The sequence below is a fragment of the Neofelis nebulosa genome, chromosome 3, assembly GCF_028018385.1.
Source record: "Neofelis nebulosa isolate mNeoNeb1 chromosome 3, mNeoNeb1.pri, whole genome shotgun sequence".
In the NCBI taxonomy this organism is placed as follows: Eukaryota; Metazoa; Chordata; class Mammalia; order Carnivora; family Felidae; genus Neofelis; species Neofelis nebulosa.
In genome coordinates this window covers 55,065,924-55,088,864 of record NC_080784.1, presented here as the reverse complement: position 1 = coordinate 55,088,864, position 22,941 = coordinate 55,065,924, and the positions used below count along the sequence as shown (strand labels likewise).

Below are 22,941 nucleotides of genomic sequence, written 5' to 3'. Positions count from 1 at the left end.
AAATAACACATCTCCTCACAGAGTCACTTTTTTGCATGTGTGATGAGACCACCTAAAATCTACTCTCTTAGCATATATCCACTGTTCAGTACAAAATTATTAACTATAGTCACCATGCTGTACAAGAGATGTCTAGACTGATTCATCCTATATAACTGCAACTTTGTGCCCTTTGACCAATATCTTCTGAATTCTTGCAAATGCTTACCCCCGTTAACCACCATTCTACTCCCTGCTTTAATGAATTCAACTTTATCTTTTTAGATTCTGCACACAAGTAAGATCATACAGTATTTGTCTTTCTATGTCTGCCTTATTTCACTTGAAGCTAGCCATCTTGATGTGGCTTACATTTCACCATTCAGATGCACTTCGCGACATTGCCACAATCTTGCTCGTTCTAAGTTCCTGGAGTTACGGTAGCATTGAGTTTTTCTGCAGCAGAGTCAGAAGTTCCCATTTCCTGTCCCTAGTTTCACGCTTGTTGGAGGAATAAATATAGAATGTTCAGTAAATAGTGCATATCCAATACTTCATGGTGGCCCAGTTGCTGTGACAGTTTCTAGATTCCTACATTTCAGCAGTGTTTTATCCTGGAAGCTCCTGTTTTCCCCTGTTCCTGAATCAAGCAGGGGGCAGCTTTGCTGACAAGGCAAATCTGTACTATAATTCTTCTTCTTTAGCTTTCCAGTAATTTTATGCACATCTAATTCCCAGTGTTAAGTCTTTTTTTTTTTTTTTTTTTTTTTAATGAGGTGGTTTCTGGTACAGCCACTGAACGCCAACTGGATTAGTATTTGTCACCAGGGGTGAGTTGCCACAATGGGAAGCACTGTTCAGTTGGCCTATTTGCATTTGAAGGCCATGCATATTTCAGTTCCTATAAGGAGGGGACGCTAGTAGCGCGTGGAAAGCAGTGGTAAAATTAACTGAAAATTTTACTCATGACCATCCAAAGTGAAATGTATGATTTTCATACACTTGGTAGCAGACCAAGCGCTAAAGGCCATAGCAAAATATAATGCCATAGGCATGAAGGATACAGAAATGAGAAGTGGGCTGTTTGCTTCTAATTGGGAGTTTAGAGAAAAAAAAAATAGATCCAGTTCAGAAATTTAAATTCTTAGGTTACGGCTGGCTGGAGAGCCACGGATTTTTTTCATGATTTTCCTCAAAGAGTCTCTCATCTCCTATACCTTTATGGGTAGAGATTGTATGGCTGAAAATGAGATGCAAAGGATGAATCTGTAGTTTACTAAGCCAGAGACCATATTCTAGTCACTCTGTTGCAGGGTGACATAGATGAATGTTAGGACCTTGATTGGAAAGAGTGAAATTTAAACTGTTAGAATGGTTAAAATTGGGAGGGTTTGGAAACCTCCAAGTATTTCGAGCAACAAAACTCCACTGCCCCTGTGTTTGCGGAAGCAGCTCTTCCTCCGCAGGGTGATGAGGGGCATGCCTATTCTCGTTGTATCCACCTCTAGCAACTATCATTGCCCCACACCTGTACCAAGCATTAGATCCCTGAAAGCAGCCAGGGAGTCAAGTACAGTCAATCCCAGGAAGAGAAGTTTTACACCCCAAGGAATTGCCAGGTGTTTCTAATTTATATGAGCATAAGCACTTACATGGGGTAATAGATTCTGAGAGTACCAGAAAATGGAGTGTTGAAATAAAATTTTAGAAATGATTAAATTTATTGATACGGGTATATCTACAGAGATTCTGAATTCAGTATGTTAGAGAGCTCGGAGTGGTTCCAATTGTTTGCCCATTTGGTTAACGGTAAGCTGAAAACAGCAGTGACCTGTGCTGATAAAGTTGATATACTATACATTTGTTAGTCAACTATAGAAGATATCCAAAGACTTGTGAAGTAAGGGCATAGAAACAATTTTAAATATGTAGCTAATTCATTCATTCTCCATAGCTATGTACTCTGAGGGGGGCCCATTTATCAGTGCTTTGAAACATACATTGTTGAGTGAAGGAACAACATTTTAAAACAGCACTGTTATGGCTTTCCTCTTAAGCTGGACACATTGCCACTGAAATGTGCTTCCAGATTGCAATAGTAAATGCTAGTTGTCAGAGTGACAGATATCATTTAGCATTACTTACTTAACCCCAGAGGCAAAGTAGACATGATTACATAACTGGAGCAGAATTGGAGTGGGTATTTAGAACATGTGAATCAGATTGTAGATGGTTGATTCATAGGCTTCAAATATATAGGTGGTTCAATAAGGAAGATTCTACTCGTTCGGAACAATCAAAGGAACCATAGTGCTGACCAATAGGTTTTACTTGAGTTACCAAGACAGACACAAAACTTCACTTAATTAGAAAACATGAGTGAGTTCACAGATTCAAGCTCCTTTAGAGAAGGACATCACAAACACATGTCATGATTCTTCCTACAGGGACCCACAGCAGTTAATTTTGACCATATACTGAGGAACACAAACTATGGAGAACAATGTTTCTGAGAACACTGAACCACATTCTGAGTTAATTCCAGTTCCCAGACATACAAAATACTACTATTGTCAACTGGTCAGAGTAGCAGGTTATGAGCGAGCCAGATAATAATGAAATTTGGATGAGAATTTATCTCACATTTGTTCCAATAGTTCTATGAAGACATTTTGTGGTATTTTCTCATTAGATTAGGGTTAGGGTTAGGGTTAGGGTTAGGGTTAGGGTTAGTGAATGGCTGGATATATGTAAAGTCATCAACTACAGAATTCTTATATAATCCCTTTTGCCTACGCAGTAGGAATTATGAAGGCAGGAATACCAACATGGAATTCTTTAAAGCCCTTTTCTTGCCAACATAATTAGCGAAGAGCAGTATTGGATTCCTGGGGATGCCAAAGATATTAATGACTCCTTCAAAGACTTGTATGATGGTGAGGTATGATCCCTTTAACATCTTTATTTGACTTTCCTTTTTGGCCTGTGTAGAAGACACTCGAATCTTCGGAAATGCCTATGGATGTCCTTTATTCAGCTAATTAGTTCAGTTATAGCTGTTGTTTCCATATGTATAATCTCTTTGTTGGAGCAAACCAATAGGGTCATTGGCACTTGGTTTATGACTGATGTGTTAAATACATTTCTTCTAAATTCTTAAGCAGAGAACATCAGAAGCATTAACTTTTATCTCATAGAAATATCTTTGCTGTTTTGCAAAGATGGAATAGATCCAACTCTGCAGCCTAGTTGCCATAATTAAGATCATGAGAACACTGATAGTCCAGCATCACAAGACATCTCACTGGTCTACAATATTGAAGATACCATGCTGCTAGAATAGGTGAGTAGAAAATAACAGATAGCATTATAAGAGCCAGAGAAGAGGAGATAACCCCAAGAAACTCAACAAAGTTTCAGGATATCAAGGAATTACAACATGTCCTGATATCTCTTTAAACATGCAGGGCAAGTTGCTTCCCTCCCACCAAGAAAGAGGAACAATGCTGCCTGGACTTCTTTGAATTATGGCAGCAACATACACCATATTTGAGTACGATGCCTTTTTTCTTTTTCTTTTTCTTTTTTTTTTTTTTTTGACCCATTCATCAGGTAACAATGAAACTGCTAGTTTTGGATAACAATCAACCTAGAGCTGCCTCTACCCACCCTTCTCACATTTTTGTAAGTATTTTATTCTTTGGACTGTATCCATTTCCATATAAAATAACTAGAGTGTGTTTTATTTTTATGCAATTCAGTGCTGAAAGACCAAAGAGAGAAAGAGATTTGAAATTAATGTCAAAGTTTGAGATGTTTGAATTTGTTCAGCCTTTGGAGGAGATTTCATGTTTTGACCAAGTCCCATGAGATCCCAAGATCCATGCAGGTGGATGATTGAATTTAAGTGAAAAAGATATTTATTAAAGGTGAGGAGGTTGGGGGGATGATGGTGTTGGATGTTCTACCATGTCAAATTAAGGCAGATGGAGAAGACTCTGGATCAGCTGCTCAAGTCTCAGATGGATGAGTAGAGTAACCACAACACTGGCATATGATGAATCAAAGCAGGGGAGAAATGTGGAGACTCAAAGATAGTAGCTTCAAAGCAGGACTAAAGAAGTATCTGGAAGTGGAATGAAGAAGTGGAGAAGACTTCCTGACCTGAAGTCCATGGATTATGGGAGACCTTTACAAGCATTGCAGAGGTAGTGGAGAGAGTCCTTCTGTAATACTAAGACAATGGAGATACTCTTCATCATAAAGGGTATGTATGGCGGGTGGATCGGGGTAGTAAGTTTGTCAACTAAGAAACAGAGATTCCAAAGGGGACAGTGGACAAATTAAGGAGGGAGAGAGAAAGTGGGAGAAGGGCATAGGTGAGGAAAGCATGCCCCAGACAATTTACTTCAAAGGCTATGCATGAAAATACATGGAATGTGAAACATGGCATCCACAATCAGCAACACGCTTTTGAAAAGATTACCCCAAGACACATCCTAGTTAATGGGAGTGGGAGGAAAAGCAGGGTAGAGGCCTGGTATCTGGGTTCTGGGCACCTCTCTGTTGGAAGCTTAACTCATAGAGGGGTTGATCTTCAAGTTCTCGGGGAAGTTTTCAGACAATTCTTAAACATATCTCATGAAAAACTTTCCCTTGAGAGATCTAAGTCACAGTTTCTTCTATTTTTGAGTAAATTATACCTTTATAAAACTTTCTTCTATCTTAGCCATGACAGTAATGTCATATGTACTATGTGTACCTCACAAAGATCTGTTGCCACTGGAACAGGCTTGAGGAATGAACTACATGGGAAGTATTTTGAGATCAATTTTATTAAATAATGAAATATAGGATACAACAGTGGTTACGAGTAAAAGCAAAACATAAATATCATCACAGAAATAGAAAAGGAGGAGTGCCTGCATGGTTCAGTTAACTAAGCATCTGGCTTTGGCTCAGGTCCAGATCTCACAGTTTGTGAGTTTGAGCCCCACACTGGGCTCTGTGCTGACAGCTCAGAGCCTGGAGCCTACTTCGGATTCTGTGTGTCTCTCTCTGCCCTCCTCCATTCATTCTCTCTCTCTGTCTCTCAAAAATAAATAAACATTAAATTTTTTTAATTTAAAAAAAAGAAAAGAAAACAAATATGGCCTGTGTATCAGACATAAGAAAATAAATAAGGAGCAAATCTGAATGTAAATACAATTAGTGTAGAGGTGTGTGTGTGTGTGTGTGTGCGCAGGCACACATATAAAGTTTGAAAAATAACATCTAAAACAGAAGAAGTTGGGGCGCCTGGGTGGCTCAGTCAGTTAAGCGTCCGACTTCAGCTCAGGTCACGATCTCACGGTCCGTGAGTTCGAGCCCCGCGTCAGGCTCTGGGATGATGGCTCAGAGCCTGGAGCCTGCTTCCGATTCTGTGTCTCCCTCTCTCTCTGCCCCTCCCCAGTTCATGTTCTGTCTCTCTCTGTCCCAAAAATAAATAAACGTTAAAAAAAATAAAAAAAATAAAAAAAAATAAAACAGAAGAAGTTAACACATTAATGAGAGAAAGAATATGCTTTGGCCTCCAGTCCATGTGCATTACTAGTTTTGCAAATAGCCAGGGGCATAAAAATGTATTTCTCCCCCCTCAGAATTCACAGTGTTTTTGTCCCACTTTCTCCTGCTCTTCCATATGCTACCAAGCAATGAAGAGAAAAATATTAGCTTTGGGCAAGTGAACTCATGAGTACACCTATAAATATAAGTACACTTTGGAGTACACATTCTTAACAATGACAATATCCTTCTCAAGGGAGCAAAAATTGGTTCTTGGAAAATGAAAAAAATATTACTCCTTTTACATGTAAGTCAGAGATATACACAGAGCATATAAACAGATACATGGGATATCTGAAGTGCTAAAATTTCATAGAGAGGGCAATTAGGGAAAACAATGTCTAAAAATGTTCATTAGGGAGGCATAATAGGAAAAAAAATGGTGGAGGAACATTATCTTCCAGCAAACTAAAGAAACAATGAAGCTGAGCTTATTCGTTTCTTTTTGGATCTGCTGTCAAATTTTGATTAATCATATTTAATTTTATAGCACATGGGTGAGGACTGGCAATTATCTTTATAGCAAGTTAAAATATCATAGTAAAATATACTTAGAATTTTTAACCATTTTACTGACTATTTCTTAGTATGTGTACTTAACATGCATATAATACAGGGTACATTAAAAATTAAATGATCATCAAAAGACTGAGTGAGCAGAAACTACAGGGAGACCTGATATGGATAAACAATGGTTTTAGAAAAGAGAAAATCAGTGCAAGAACAACCTAAATGAAACAAAATGACTTCCACCAAAGAAGGGGGTTAAATTTCATCCCATTAGCTCAGAGAGGGATCAGCTGTTCTCTAACTACCTCTGGGGGAGACTCATGCACCAGGCCAGAGACTTCCTGGAAGTCTGTAAGTGAAACATCACTGCCTAATCATTGTCTAAGGGATGGAGGCAAGTCCAAGTGGGAGAGAGGGAGATGAGAGTTCATGCTGTTCTGTCATCTTGGCTCCCTCCAAGAGGGAGATAAGAGTTCAGATAGGGAAAAGCAGAGAGGAATTCTTCGGTAATTCTAAAAATCTGTAGGAAGAAGAGTCCCAGTAGAGCTGGAAGACTTAATGGAGAAGAAAGCACTCCCAAATTTCCCCTAAGAGGAAAAATAAGACTTCGATATCATCTACAGATAAATTAAATGGGTATCACAGATGAAGGTTGCCCAGGACTCATCTATGAATATATACAGTTTATCTACTCAATGTTGATATATGTTATAAGCTCATTTGTGTTAATTAAACCTCTTAATATAACTTTATAAAAGGATTATTCATCTTATGCTTTAGCTAGTCTCTGTAGGGTGTTGGCAACATTCCAAGAAACTACTAAGGAGAATTTTTAAAAGATGGTGCATATCATAGTAATACATATGTGCTCATAATAAATCTATGTATCTTCATGCTCTCTCATAGAACAAATAGTTTGTTATTGAGCCTTCTTAATGAGATTGAGAACAAAATTATTTTCCTTATATTTTTAAAACCAAATCCTGAAGGACTAAAACTCATTTCACACACACGCACACACACACACACACACACACACACACACACACACGTGCACATCGTTGTTAAGTAGGGTTAGTTAAGTAGGAACTTTCCAACCAATTCTCTGAACATGAACTGCTTAACTGTTTGCCTGAATCTATTACTATTTGACAGGGTACTTGTGGCCCAGCCTCAGGTCCCTGTCATCTGGCTCATTTGAGTCCATGTGAAGCATAGTTGTCTTATTTGTAGATAGGCTGCTAGTTTCATCACAGCAATGGAAACGTGTCGTCTAACTGGTCTAGAGAGTGTCAGTGCTAACTTTAACTCATTCATCTGTCAGAGATGCAAAATCACAGCTGAAGAGGTATTTGCAATTTAAATTGATTGCCAAGTACTTAACATTAATTGACATGCTAAATTCATGACTAAGTAACAAATTATGACTAGTGCCAATCATCTTAGAGAACACAATTCCCTCTCTTGCTGCCCATTTTATCTTTATAGAAGTTGAAATGACATTTTGGAGTGCATTCTTTTAGAAAAATCAAATTCTCGTAGAAAAAGGTTGCATGACAATAAATACCTTGAAGATGAATACCATTGCTATGAATTGTTCATGAGAATCAGATCATTTCTATGCCATGTTAGGTGGCCAACAAGTGCTTAATTGTTCTGGTAGCAGTGAATTCTATACAACATCTTCTTCTGGAGAGGACCACATGCAGATAATAGTAACTTTCCATTATAAATTAGCTTTAGTAGGCAGAGAAGAGAGTTAAGTGACACTACATGTACCCCTATAATCTTCCTCATTTTGTCTTAATCCAAATATTTCAAATGCATCAACAAAACACAATTAAGTTTTCAGCCTGCTTAGCCAGCACAACAGGAATTCTACAAAAATATGTGGTCCAATAAAGTAGAGAAATTGCAGAACTATGTGCTTGACAACTCCCTTCTCCACTTAAAGCTTTCTTTCTGTTATGAGTTTCTCTTTGGCACTTTTCTCCTGGAGCACTGGAAATATGCTTTTAAAGATCATGTTTGTTTTAATAACATCACAGCACAATTAAGCAATTGTATTCTTTGTGATATTCTTGATAAGAAACTTTACCTGTGAGAATAGGATAGACAATCTCTTTTTGAGATACATGAACGTAAGGACGGTCTTGTGGATGACTACACCAGGCAGAGATTTATTTGTATTTCTGATGGGGTTGCCAGGATGTGTAACCTTCATGCATACTTATCTTTCTGCGACCTTTCCCATAAATATACCCTATTTCTGATTCATGCTTATAATGATATTCAGAACACATTCATACTGCCACTCACTGGTTACTCATGCTTGAAATTAAAAATCTTTCAGACCAATGCCATTGCTATATTTGGTTAGGCTTTACCCATTACTCAAAGTAAGAAAAATAAGATGGTGAGGATAAGATGTTAACAGACATAAGCTTAATGTTAAATGGATAGCAGGATGTGTTCAGGCTTTTCTAAAAGGAAATGGAATAGGGTCCATCTAGTCATATGCTACATTAACATTAAATCTAGAAATATGAATTATACAGGAATAGTCATTGAATACTACATGAGACTCATAAAGTGAAACTTTACAAGAACTTAAGCCATTGACAATAGATACTAAGGACCAATGACTCATTTTTGGAAAAGTTCATAAAAAGATAGAAAAAAAAATAGACTTTCCTTCAAATTACACACATTTCCTTCCAATTGTCATAAAAAAGTTATGGTTAAACTTAGTTGATACCGGAAACAATCACATCTTAATAGTTTAGACTTTTTTTTTTTATTTTTTATTTTTTTTTAATTTTTTTAACGTTTATTTATTTTTGAGACAGAGAGAGACAGAGCATGAACAGGAGAGGAGCAGAGAGAGAGGGAGACACAGAATCTGAAACAGGCTCCAGGCTCTGAGCTGTCAGCACAGAGCCTGATGCTGGGCTCGAACTCACGGACCGTGAGATCATGACCTAAGCCGAAGTCGGACGCTTAACCGACGAGCCACCCAGGTGCCCCAATAGTTTAGACTTTTAAGCATTATTCTTTGATGGTCATAAGCACTATAAAATAAGAGTTCTAATTTCTTATCATAGAGAAGTCTACGTACAAAATTTTAATCTTTTTTAATTTTATTTTTTTATTTTTGAGACAGAGAGAAACAGAGCATGAGCAGGGGAGGGGAAGAGAGAGAGGGAGACACAGAATCCGAAGCAGGCTCCAGGCTCTGAGCTGTCAGCACAGAGCCCGACGTGGAGCTCGAACTCACAGACCGTGAGATCATGACCTGAGCCGAAGTCGGACGCTCAACCGACTGAGCCACCCAGGCGCCCCAACAAAAGTTTAATGTTTTAATGAACTTATCTGTAGCAATACAGCTGAAAAAGCAAATACTTTTTGAGGAAAGATAAAATTATAAGGAAATTTTTTAATAAAAAAGCCATGTTCATTTGAGCAATGTTAGCAAACAGTAATTTGATTGTACAATTACTTAGCTCATATTTAAGAGACTGTAGCACCAATTTAAAATAGTGACCAGGGGGTACCTGGGTGACTCAGTCGGTTGAGTGTCCGACTTTGGCTCAGGTCATGATCTCATGGTTTGTAACTTCAAGCCCCACATCAGGCTCACTGCTGTGAGCAAAGAGCCCTCTTCAGAGCCTCTGTCCCACTCTCTGTGTCCCTCTCCCACTTGTACTCTCTCAAAAAATAAAACACTAAAAAAAATTAAAACAGTGACCAGGACTCAGAAATGCAAAATTAGACCATATTGGGAAGCAATACAAGTAATAAGCCGTTATACACTCTTACAAGGATACAGTAGTGAAGTTTTCTTTTTGGAAAAAGGACTCTTTGTTGGCCAGAATACATGTATACAGATATTCAATAATATATAATTAAGAGCTACTTTGTGCTAAGAATTATTCTAGTTGCTAATGATATAATAATGAATATTGCAGAGTGGATTGCTGCTCTGTGGAGCCCATAATCAAAAAATTCTAGGGGCACCTGGGTGGCATCCAACTTCGGTTCAGGTCATGATCTCACGGTTCATGGGTTCAAGCCCCGTGTCAGGCTCTGTGCTGACAGCTCGGAGCCTGGAACCTGCATCGGATTCTGTGTCTCCTTTTCTCTTTGCCCCTCCCCCACTGATGCTCTATGTCTCTCTCCTTCAAAAATAAATAAACATTAATTTAAAAAAATTCTAAGTAAATGTCTATGGATTTAAATGAAATATTAAAAAGATAAAGAGTACTTAAAACTAAATTGAATAAGGGGCGCCTGCGTGCCTCAGTCGGTTAAGCATCAGACTTTGGCTCCAGTCATGATCTCGGTGATCATGGGTTCCAGCCCCATGTTGGGCTCTGTGCTGACTGACAGCTTAGAGCCTGGAGCCTGCTTCGAATTCTGTGTCTCTCTTTCTTTCTGCACCTTGTGCACTCACACTCCGTATCTCTCTGTCTCTCAAAAATGAATAAACGTTAAAAAATTAAAAAAAAAACTAAATTGAATAAAATAATACGATGTCAATGAAGTCTATTTGTCAAATCAGTACATAGAGTTAAATGCTATCCTAAAAGCCAAATAAAGTGCTGTAAGAAAAACATCATCATCGTAGTGTGTGAATGAATTGCCTTATGTAAGTCATTGAGTTACTTGCTATGAAGAAATATAAAGTGGATTGGCATGAAATTACAGCTTATTTGGGATTTTTATGGATTTCCAATAATTTATTTACCAGTGACAATTCTTAAATATAAGGAATGTGCAGCACAGAAATATAAAGAGATAGAAACTCTGATGGAGAGAATGAGGTACAGAATATTTAGTGTAACAGATTTTACAGAAAGAACAAATGGAGTGATAAAAATTGACTATTATTATCTTTAAAAGATTAACATTAATCATAGTAATGATCAGAAAACAGCAAAAATTCCTAGCAGACAAAAGTAAATCCAGATGTAAGCTAATTCAGAAAAAGGGAGCTAAAACAAAATTATTATTAAAAGTAATGAAAGTGAAGACATTAAAAAGATACCTCAGATGAAATGATACTGTGTTATAAATAAGTTTATGTCAATAATTTGAAATTCTTAAGGAAACGGACAAATTTCTTAAAAACAACTTTTGCAAAATGTAGAAAAAGGGAATAGTCCTCTATCTGTTCAAGAGTAGAATCTGCAAATGTAATCTTTCCCCCAAGCAAAATGACTAACATGGATGGCATTACTAGTAAATTTTACCAAATACTTACGGAAGAAATGACAGTGTTACACAAACTATTTTACAGAGTAGGGGAAGAATGAATATTTCCTAATTTTTTGAAACTAGCATAAAACTGATACCACACACGGCTCTTGACAATATAAGAAAAGATAATTACAGTTCAATATCCAAAATGAACACAGCAGCAAAAATCCTAAACCAAATATCATAAATTAAACCTGCAATATATAAAAAGACTAATCAATTATGGTCATAGGGGAGTTATCCCAGAGCTGCAAAGATGATTTTCTACTTGAAAATCAATATATATTTGATTGATTTTAATATAAGCCATATTACTAACAGAATGAAGGAGAAAAGTCAATCATTTCGATGAATGCTGATAGCACTGAATGAAATTGAATGCCTACTCATGATTAAAAGAAAACAACTCAGTGTATAAGTAATGGAAGGAAAACTCTTCAGTCTGATAAAGAACGTTTAGGAGAAATCTGCAGTTAAAACCATTTTTAATTGCAAAATATTGCATGATTTCTCACTGATATCAGAGAAAAGACAAAGGTGGTCATTCTCCATCCATTTTATTTATCATTGTACAGGACTTGTGAACCAGTGCAATAATGTAGGAGGGAAAAGGAGGGAAAGAGGAGGAGAAGGAGAGAGGGAAGAAGAGGAAGAGAGATTTAAAGCATAAAGAACAGAAAGGTGTACAAATGTCTTAACCATTTGCATGGGCATATTCATAGACAATACAAAGAAAGTGGCAAAGTAGTACCAAAACTACCTAAGTTATCACGTTCTTAGGATATTTGTCAATATTCTAAGATATAATTGTCTGTTTGTATATTTATAGAAACAACTGGAAAATACAGTCTAAATTATAACATTTACACACACATACATACACACATTTCCAAGCTCTGTCTGCTTAGAGGGCCTAGAAATAATGACACTTCTGTAGCAATAACCGTACCTAGTAACCAGATCTGGGTTTCTAATACCGTTCTCCAATAAAAATAGCCAGGGATCCATGGAGAAATTGTTGACTCTAGGGTTGTAGCAGGGAAGATACAAGATGAGTCTGGAACATCTTGTAGTAGCAGGATGCAAGAAAGTGCACATAAAAAACAAAATGATGGAAATATGTGAAAAGGATACAGGAGTCAACTGAATGACCAAAACTGTAATGACTTGAACAAAAACGTAGCTAATGTACTCTTGAATTATAACCCAAAGTATAAAACAAATATCCATGAATTCATACTAGTATAAATAAATCATTGGACAAATAAATGGGGAAGAATAGATAAATGTCTTATATAGAAGAATGCCAAGTAATATGATTCCCTCAAGGGGATGGAAAGTAATTCTTCCTTATCCTTAAGTATGGTCTGTGTGCTGCTTTCCAAAGAATATTGTATGGAGAAGGTGAAAAAAGGAGTTAACTTTACAGTGGCGAAGTCTGACAAGTCACTGCTAATGAGAATACATAGTATACAAAGTGACAGCACACACCCTTGATATAAAGTGAGGAGAATGGCACTTTACCTCTGTGGTTTTCCTTCCAAACCTCATGGTTCCAGCATAGTCATAAGAAAAATGTCAGCTGAGAGACATTCTACAAAGTACCTGACCAGCACTCAAAACTGTTAAGACCATAAAATATATGGAAAGTATAAGGAGAGGAGACAGGACACCTAAACTTAACATAGTATCCTGGATAGGTCTAGGGACAGAAAAAAGACATTAGAAGTAATAAGGAGGGGCGCCTGGGTTGCTCAGTCGGTTGGGCGTCCGACTTCGGCTCAGGTCATGATCTCACGGTACGTGAGTTCGAGCCCCGCGTCGGGCTCTGTGCTGACGGCTCAGAGCCTGGAGCCTGCTTCGGATTCTGTGTCTCCCTCTCTCTCTGACCCTCTCCCATTCATGCTCTGTCTCTCTCTGTCTCAAAAATAAATAAACATTAAAATAAAAAAAAAAAAAGAAGTAATAAGGAAATACTAAAAAATGTACAGACTTCAGTTAATAATAATTTATCAAATGCTTGTCCGTTAGTTGTGCCAAATGTATCATATTAATGCCAGATGTTAATAGCAGAGGACACTGGGAAGGAGGTATGGGGGAACTCCATACTATGTAACTTTTTTATAGATATGAAACTACTCTAGAATAAAAAATTATTTGAGAAATTTTAATGTAAAATTTATTACCATACATCAATACTTCAGAATAAACAAAATATACGACAAGCTCTAAAAAATGTAGCTAAGAATAACTGAAGAAGACAAATAAACTGATACCCTAGTTCACGGATTAGAAGACTTACTGTTTTGGGGGTTGTTCTGTTTTAATGATTTCTGTGTTCTACAGAAAGAGGGAACTAATTCTGGTAAAGGATATCAAACTCAAGCAAGCATCACATTTATTCTGCAAATATTAGAAATATCCCTTTTAAAACCAGGTATAAAATAAGTTTCACTCAACACTATTTTTGCTAAAACAGCAAGACAAGTAAAAGATGTCAAGCATATAAAGATGAAAAGGAACAAATCAACATATTATTCCTAGATAAAATGATTGCATGAAGGAACTGTAACATTTTAGGGCTAAAATGAAAGCATATTAAACCAATGTAAACAACAATCATATTCTTATGTACCAGCAATAAAGAATTAGAAAACACAGCTAAAGTGTTGCAAAGTAAAATAAAAATAAGGAGTAATTATTAAAATTATAAGATATGTAAAAAATTTATGAGAAGTTCTATCTTTGTTAAATAATATTAGATAATATTTAAGTAAAAGAGATACATTATATTCATATATGGAAAGATTCAGTATTTTAAGATGACAACTTTCTCAACATTCACTCATAGATTCCAGTTTAATTTGTGGAACTTGACAAGGTGATTCTAAAATTTACATGAAAAAGCAAACTTCTAAGAAGAGTTAAGAATACTTTGAAAAAGAATAAAGTATGTTTGAGAAGTTGTCCTATTAAATATCAAGCCTAATTTAAAGCTATAATAAATAAGACTATAATATTGATGCAGGCATAGATAAATTCGGCATTGGCACAAAATTACAGATTTTGAAACAGACTTATTCCATCTAGGGATAGATATGACAGAGGTACAATTGCAAACTATTAGAAGTAATTATTCAATTGTGAAATAAATAAAATAAATACCTACTGCACATCGTACACATATAAACAACTACACAAAATTCCAGGTGCACTAAAACCTTAATAGGAAAAGCAAAATGCTTTCAGGAGGAGAAAATATAAGAAAATGTCTTTATGAACTTGGATGAGAGAAGGATTTCTTTAGACAAAGAAGCACAAACCAGTGAGTAAAACAATGTTAAATTTTACAAATTAAAATAAAAATAATTTATACATCATAAAACATCATGAACACACTAAACAAAAGCAGAATTGGTATTTAAAATGCACATAACAGAGCATTCATCTTCAGAATAATATGTGTGTTTGTGTGTGTGTGTGTGTGTGGTGTATGTTGGTGTATACATTATAAAAACAAACGACCATAAATGTAGAAGACAGAAAGAGGCATTTTGCACAAAGGACACCAGAATGGCAAAAATGAATGAATGAATGAATGAATGAATGAATGCCATTCCAGTAAAATGCGTAACCACACTATTAATCAAGGCAGTACGTAATAATGGCAATTATGTCCAAAGTAGGTAAATACTATCTGTGAGTGATATAAAACATGAGAAAATCTCATAAAATTAATTGTAGGTCTTTAAGACAGAATGGCCACATTAGAGAGCAATACAGTAATATTTGAGCCAAGCAATTTCACTTCTGAGTATCTAACCTTGTGCCAAATAATTCCACCCCTGGGTATATACCCTGTGGAATATTTTGCCTATGCCTCTTAGAAGATAATGTGCAACAATTTTCAATGCAGAGTTTTTGTAGTAGTAAAAACATTAAAAACAGCCAAAATATCCAGCAAATGTAGAATGAATAAATGCAATATAGAATACTTCTTGAAATAAAAATGAATGAAATAGTCTAAGGCTTATCTTAAAAAACATGAATTTGAACAAAAAAATCAAATTCTATGTGGACACTATAGTATGGCCATTTTGTTCACATTTTCATAATGTAGAATGGAATTTTATGTCTTCATATTAAATTCAGAAGCAAAGCCTCTTTTGGAAAGGCAGGGAAGCAGTGTTTGGGGAAAGAGTACATGGTCAGCTTCAGTTTCTTTTTAATGTTTAATTTCTTAAGATGATAGAAAAATGAGTGTTATTTATATCACCTATGCAAAAATTTGTATAGGTAATAACTTTGTTTGATAAAAAACTTTATTTGATAAAAAATACACTTAGAAAAAAAGGACATGTAGGATTTTCCATTAAGAATCTGTAAATGGAAAAAAAAAAGAATCTGTAAATGGAGGGGCCCCTGGGTGACTAGTCAGTGAGGTGTATGACTCTTGATCTCAGCTCAGGTGTGTCACACGGGGAATGGAGCCTACTTTTAAAAAACTAAACTAAACTAAACTAAGCTAAACTAAACTAAAATAAAATAAAAAGAATCTATAAATGGCTACTATAAATTTTTTTATGCCATACTGGCTTAGACTTCTTTGGAAATTCTAATTGATGATTCAATGTAGCGTGTACAAATGTATGATTATATAAAGCCATCATTTCTGTGAAAAACTGAGAAAATGTGCTATTTGGCAATTCGGTGAGATCACGGCAGACCCTCAAATACTCTCACCCAACGCCGCCATATGTCTTTGTATACAAACACCTGAAAAACTTTTATACCAAAATAGCTAACTTTTTTGTTTTTATTTTGTAAAAATAATTTATTCTATCAGCACTAGTGAAAAGTAATGGTTCAATGAGTAAATATTGACTTAAGGCACATAGCCGAGCAGTTTTCTAACTCTCTGAGAACATATGTGTAACAAGATGGAGAGCCATCTGTTTTTCTGAAGATAGGTTAAGCCAATATATTCAGTTTGAGACACTGCTATATATACACACCCAAATTACTACATTCATCTATGATTTTTTTTTAAAGCCCAACTTACAAATGCTTTCAGCCTGGCATATAAGCCTTATCCAGAACTCATCACAGGTTTGCAAGAGTTTATGTTTTACTTAGGATTCAAATTAATGTGGAGATCTTAAGCCTCCCCTCAGAGAAGCAATGAAAACAATCATGAGCAACTTTTGTCACCCCAAGTTTAGAAGGCAGGACAGACGTACCTCCCTTACCAAGCCATGTTACAAAAGGGGAAAAAGAATGACTCTAATGATGGTAAACCAACTTTATCTTTAATTTAATGTTTTTAAGAACTGTGGTTTCCAATAGTTGTTCAATCATTGCCTGCTTAAGAAAAATGTGAACTTGGACTAATGGAGGCTGAACACACCCTTAGAGAATCTCATAATATATGACACATGACCCAAATGTGAGAGAGGTAAGGGAGTTTCAAATTTCCACGATATCTACAGAAAAAAAGTTGATGACTATATGCCAAGAATAATAAAATTGTACTCAAGTGAGAATAGTTGGAACTACATTAAGTTAATTAGACAAATCTATACTGGGAAAGGAGGAGTTTCATGGGTAAAAATAAATCTGAGCTTATGCTCTTGGAAAAATTCACATAAATATTTGAAAAAAAAAACAGATTTGGTACAAGAAGAAGATGCAAAATATGTTAAAATTTTAAATTAACTTCATTTTCAAAAAATTGGTAAATATGTAGAATATCTACTAGAGCTATTTTCTCAAGAATCAAATAATTACCTCAAATGGGACTAAGGGTGAATTTTAAATGTGGAGAGATACAATTGTGAGAAACTACACCAGCAGAGGGAGCTTAATACATCTTGTCTGTAAATAGACATTGAAGACAGTTAATGTCTTTGTTAAGCAGAGATATACAGATTGGGAGAATTATTTAGCTTTATTTTATTTATTTATTTTTTTTTAATTTTTTTTTTCAACGTTTTTTATTTATTTTTGGGACAGAGAGAGACAGAGCATGAACGGGGGAGGGTCAGAGAGAGAGGGAGACACAGAGTCGAAACAGGCTCCAGGCTCCGAGCCATCAGCCCAGAGCCTGACGCGGGGCTCGAACTCACGGACCGCGAGATCGTGACCTGGCTGAAGTCGGACGCTTAACCGACTGCGCCACCCAGGCGCCCCTAGCTTTATTTTAGATATGAGATCTCAGATGCAAAGATATTTATTAATGATTGCAGGTCATTTGAAATTCAATCTTCTCAATTTTAATACATCTTCTTAGTTGAATTAGGCTATTTGTATTGTAAAACCAAAAGTAAACTATATCAGTATAAGGACTGTAAATATTTAAAAAATACATAAATGCTTCCATAAAAATAAATTAATTTAAACAACATCACAGCAAATAAAATAATGGGACCATGTTTACTTGCAGAGCTATGATGTAGAAAATATGAATAAAATACATCAACTTAATTAAGTGGTAAGAAAATATTTTATGAATCGTAAGATATTAAATATAGTAAGTTTTAATTTTATTCATTCTTATGTATATGGACACCATGTTGCAGCTCTTCCATCTGATGCCATTAAAAATTTTACAAATATTGAATCCGGTTACATGAATAGAAATAGTATCACCTGTTTAAAAGTTTAGAAGACTAAAAAGAGAGATATCAAAGAGGACACAGTAAATTTTATAATAATTAATCTCTGAGACGTTTGATTAATGCTTATTGATGCTACTTGTGACCCAGAAGAGGAAAGGGATAGATGCTAAAAATGATTTCAAAAAATACATTACGATGGGGCGCCTGGGTGGCTCAGCTGGTTGAGCATCCAACTTCGGCTCAGGTCATGATCTCATGGTTTGTGGGCTTGGAGTCTGCTTCAGATTCCGTGTCTCCTTCTCTCACTACCCCTCTCCTGCTCACGTTTTGTCTCTCTGTTTCTCTCTCAAAAATCAACATTAAATTATTTTTAAAAAATACATTATGATGGAATATGTGGGAATTGAAAGGATTTCTATGTTACAGAAGGGAAATAAAACTGAGTAAGAGTCACTGTGGGAGTGTATGTATAATATTCTGCAAGTTTTTATGTAATATTATTTTATAAAGGAAGTCTAAAATTATTAAAGATGAGAAATTTAGCTGGTGTCGTCACCCTGTAGATTGTGTGCTATAACCATTTATGGCAGGCTGATGAATTATGCTATAAAAAGCAAAGACCTTCAGGAACCTGACAATCTTTCAGGTTTAATGAGAAGGAAATCTGGCCATGTCTTCTTTTTTCCAAGTCTCTTCCTCCATCCCACAAAGACAAGTAAGGCTGTAAGTCTTTCCAACTATTGCTGCTGAAAGTATTTTGTGGAAGCAATCTTGCAGAAGAGAAAGTATAAACATATTTTTAGGCTTTCGAGATTGTACAGTATGTATAGCAGCGATTAAAAGGAAAGGTTGCCAGGGCTAGAAATACAATTTGGAAAGTCTAAGCAGAAAAAAGCCAGTAGAGATTCCTTCATCTTTAAATATGATTTGGACTAAGAATGTACTGTAGAGGAAAAAAATTTTCCCCCCAAAATGTGTCTCTTCGGCACATGGATTATTTTAGGTTGATTATTTTTAAGAAACAGAAGACTCAACGGAGAGCCTGGGTGATTCAGTCAGTTAAGCACCCAGCTCTTGATCTCAGCTCAGGTCATGGTCTCACACTTCGTGGGATCGACCCCTGCATCAGGCTCTGTGCTGACAGTATGGTGTCTGCTTGGGATTATCTCTCTTCCTCACTCTGCCCCTCTTCCCCACCCCCAAGTAAATTAAAAAAAAAAAAAAAAAAAAAAAAAAAGTTTGAAAAAACCCCAGAGGACTCAGGAAGTTTTTCTTTTTGCTAACTGCCTAAAAGGATTTAGACAGAGGACCTGTTCCAGGAAGGGAGCTAGCACTATAGATAACTATAGTCATAATATGAACTAGGTCTGGTAGATAGGTAGGAGCCCTAGCAACGCCTATTGGATTAAAGTCCTCTCAATGTCCCATTGTTTCTGAGTGGCCCAGCAAACACTTGTTTACCAAACATTTACTCTTTTTCACCTTCCTGTGATTTGCTGTCCTTCCTTTGAAGTCCCAGACTCCTACCACCTTCTCCTTAGTTTAGGATGACATATATACCTCATTTTGCCTGACTATCTTTGAAATCCCTTATGTTCATGCGAATTCTTCATATGTATGTTATTATATTTGATTTTCTCCTGTTAATTGTCTCATGTTGACTTAATTCCTAAGCCAGTCAAAAGATTCTTGAAGGATAGAGGAAAATTTTTCTCTCCAGTAGTACAAATGCAGGATATAAATCAGGACAAAATATTCAATGAAAACCCATAATATGTCAAAGCTTAAAACAGGATCATAGTCATTTTAGAGTCAGAATTGCACCAGAACCACACTGTGCTTATGCAAGCAAATTATACTCATTTTCTCTGTGTTTCCACACACATACATTCATGTGAATTTGTATACGGTAGTGAAGATAATTCTATATAATGCCCAAATAAGTGAGTTAAGTTCTTCTTCACTGATGCTTTTATTGTAATTATATTATATTGAGTTTGATAAAACCACAGAGATGCCACTAAATGACTAAATATTGCATACATGAGGGGAAAAAAAGATGCCTAAGTAAAGTCTCTTCCTGTTGAGATAGATCCTCTATGCGCACACACACACACACACACACACACACACACCTGTATATCCACCCGTAATAATTCGCATATTAGATTATTTATTCTTAGAGAATTTGCTATCAAGTCATTCTGAGATACGTAAAATGAACATAGTTCTCTACTTACTTAATAATGGTTTGGAAGCTAATAAATTTTTAAGTATTTTACATCCTATTTTAGCTAACATCAACTTTGAAAATTAATGCAAATTATACTTGCTAAATTTAGGAATGGATTATAATTCTAGGTAATTTAAAAACCACCATACATAGTTTCAATTAGAAAAAAAATTTTGCCTGCTAGACAATTTTACAGATATGAGTGGCTCATAAGTCTGTCTCTGCATTTTAGTTTTGCTAAAATGCACAATAAAAGCTTCAGGGTAAGGTAGAGATACAACAGGGTAAGGTAGAGATACAACATGATCGTTAGAGAAAGTTATAAAATTCAAATCAGAATAAATTTGGTCTGTAATGATAATTGTTTTGGCTTTAATAACTTCATTATATAAAGTGTTCTCAACTACATAGCTCTCAACAGAAGTCTCTGTTCAAAGTGTTTCAATAAATTAAGGCAGATACCACAATTCACAAAACGTTTATAATGTTTGAGCAAATACTATATTCATTTGGAAAAGTAACCAAATAAAGACTCAAAATAATATTATAAACACATTCTAAGTACACAGAATAATTGAACATGAAATTATTTACTGGTTTATAAAGAGTATTGAAAAGAAATGGTTTATATGGTAAAATTTTAGTTTTAATTTGAGATTTAATATTTAATTACCAAAATGGGAAAAAACATTCTTGTTTTTATTTATGTTTTCTCTACTATACCATCTCTAAATGAAACGTTATTGCCTGTAGTTGATTACAGTTTAGTTATACCATTAATTTTATGTTTTTAAATATCATTACATCAGTTTTGGCTTTAAATTACATAACACTAGCAGAAAATGTGCCATTAATGTAATTACAAAATACTCCAGTGTAAAACTTGTTACAAAGTAAACATGCCTACCATTGTCGTCTCAGCGATAGAGCCAAAGCTGTTTATGAATATGTTGCATGTGACATTAACAGGAGGGCCTGAAAGAGATTAAAACATAAATACTATTTAGATACTTATCTAAAATATTTTTAAATAATTCCATGCTTTTCATTATCAGTTTTTTTTTAAAAAGGAACATATATATTTTATATCTGTGTACACACAGATGCATAAAATTGAAGGCAATCATTCTGTGAAATAATCTGAATTGAAAATCGCAAATTCATAGTCTCCTTTGAACACTGAGGCTGGCCATTATATAAGTCTTCAATCTCATTTGGTCTTGGTATCTCTGATGGCTTTGTAAATGTCTGATTTGGTAAGTCCAACATTGGAGCTCCTTTAGGCTGTTCCTATTGATTTTTTCCTACCATGTACCGGCCCTATTTTTCTGTTTCTTTTCATGCTACATATTTTTGTTGTTGTTGTTAAAAATTGGATACATTAAATAATGCAGTGTGGCAACCCTGGAAACCAGACCTCCCATTTGCAAAGCCCAGTTGTTGTTACTGGTGTTTATTATTGTTGTTTGTTGTTTAGTGACTTTCCTGGACTAATAGTCTGTATTTCCCCATAGTGTGCAGCCACTGAGGATTCTGTATCACACAGCGTTAGGCAGCTGCAGTGTTAAAACAGTTTCTTATGATCATTTTCTTTTCTTTTCTTTTCTTTCTTTCTTTCTTTCTTTCTTTTCCTTTCTTTCTTTTTCTTTCTTTCTTTTGAGAGCGCATGCGCAAGAGAGCATGCAGGGGAGGGAACAAGGAGGGAACAAGGGCAGGGGCAGGGGAGGGGCAGAGAGAGAATTCAGCTCTAAGGACCCTGAGATCAGGACCCTGAGATCAGGACCCTGAGATCACTACCTCAGCCAAAATCAAGAGTCATCAGCTTAAAGGACTGAGCCACCCAGGTGCCCCTTTTGTGATCACTTTTGTGATCATTTTTAATAAATGCCCTGGGATAGGATTTTCCCACTGAGGGAGTTCCCAGTCAAAGCCAAATAATGATAAGCCATCTGAGTGGTACTTTTCTAGGGAGCAGGCCAGATAAAAATAACATAGCTCTAGGGATGGACTTTGATACCTGCTAGGCTCTGGATTGTAAGCTTCTATGGTTGAGAGGCTGCTGGTTTTCAAGGCTACCAGGAGCTCAGGAGGGGAGCCACATTTACATGCCCTGTTTTTAGAGAAACCTATTAGTTTTACTTGAATACACATTCCTCAGTGTGTTGCAAGCTTTTCAGAGCTCCCGAAGGTTAACTTTGACAGTTTTTTCAGTATTTTTATTGCTTTTTTTTTTTGGAGGAGTGAATTTACAGAAAACATCATTCTGCCATTCCAGAAGTCCCCTGTAAGTGCGTTTAGCATTCATCATAAAAACCAATAATTTTTGTTTTTATGAGATCAACTTATTCATTAATTTACTAAATATTTACAAGTTGTGTACACCAAATTGCAGAAAACACAATGGGATTATCATCTAGCAGGGCAGAAGGAATAAGATCTCATAAATTGTTTAGTGCTTCATGTACTAAACATGTGCTGTGCTGATTCATAGATACCACTTAATCCATATAACACTGCAAATGGGTAATATTACACCACTTACCAAGAAAGGAATTAAAGTTCAGAGAGGATACATAAGGTGCTAATGAATAGCATAGTTAGAATTGGAACCACTAGTCTGATTCTAGGAGTCATTTTTTCCCATCATATCAAGTTGTACCATGACCTTCACATAACATTACATCCCAAGGATTCCATTATCTAGCTACAGACTTTATTATTAGGCTGATAGATATATAA

At 35.7% G+C, this 22,941-nt stretch overlaps 1 protein-coding gene across 3 annotated transcripts in view; it reads right to left on the bottom strand.

The window, feature by feature from the left end:
* Nucleotides 1–22,941, bottom strand: part of GLRA3 (glycine receptor alpha 3) — a 239,693-nt gene that overhangs the window by 150,335 nt on the left and 66,417 nt on the right. For all 3 annotated transcript variants that reach the window (XM_058720866.1, XM_058720865.1, XM_058720867.1), the window contains exon 3: nucleotides 21,110–21,177. In XM_058720866.1, coding sequence (XP_058576849.1) covers nucleotides 21,110–21,177 — 68 coding nt within the window. The remainder of the gene's footprint in view (nucleotides 1–21,109; nucleotides 21,178–22,941) is intronic.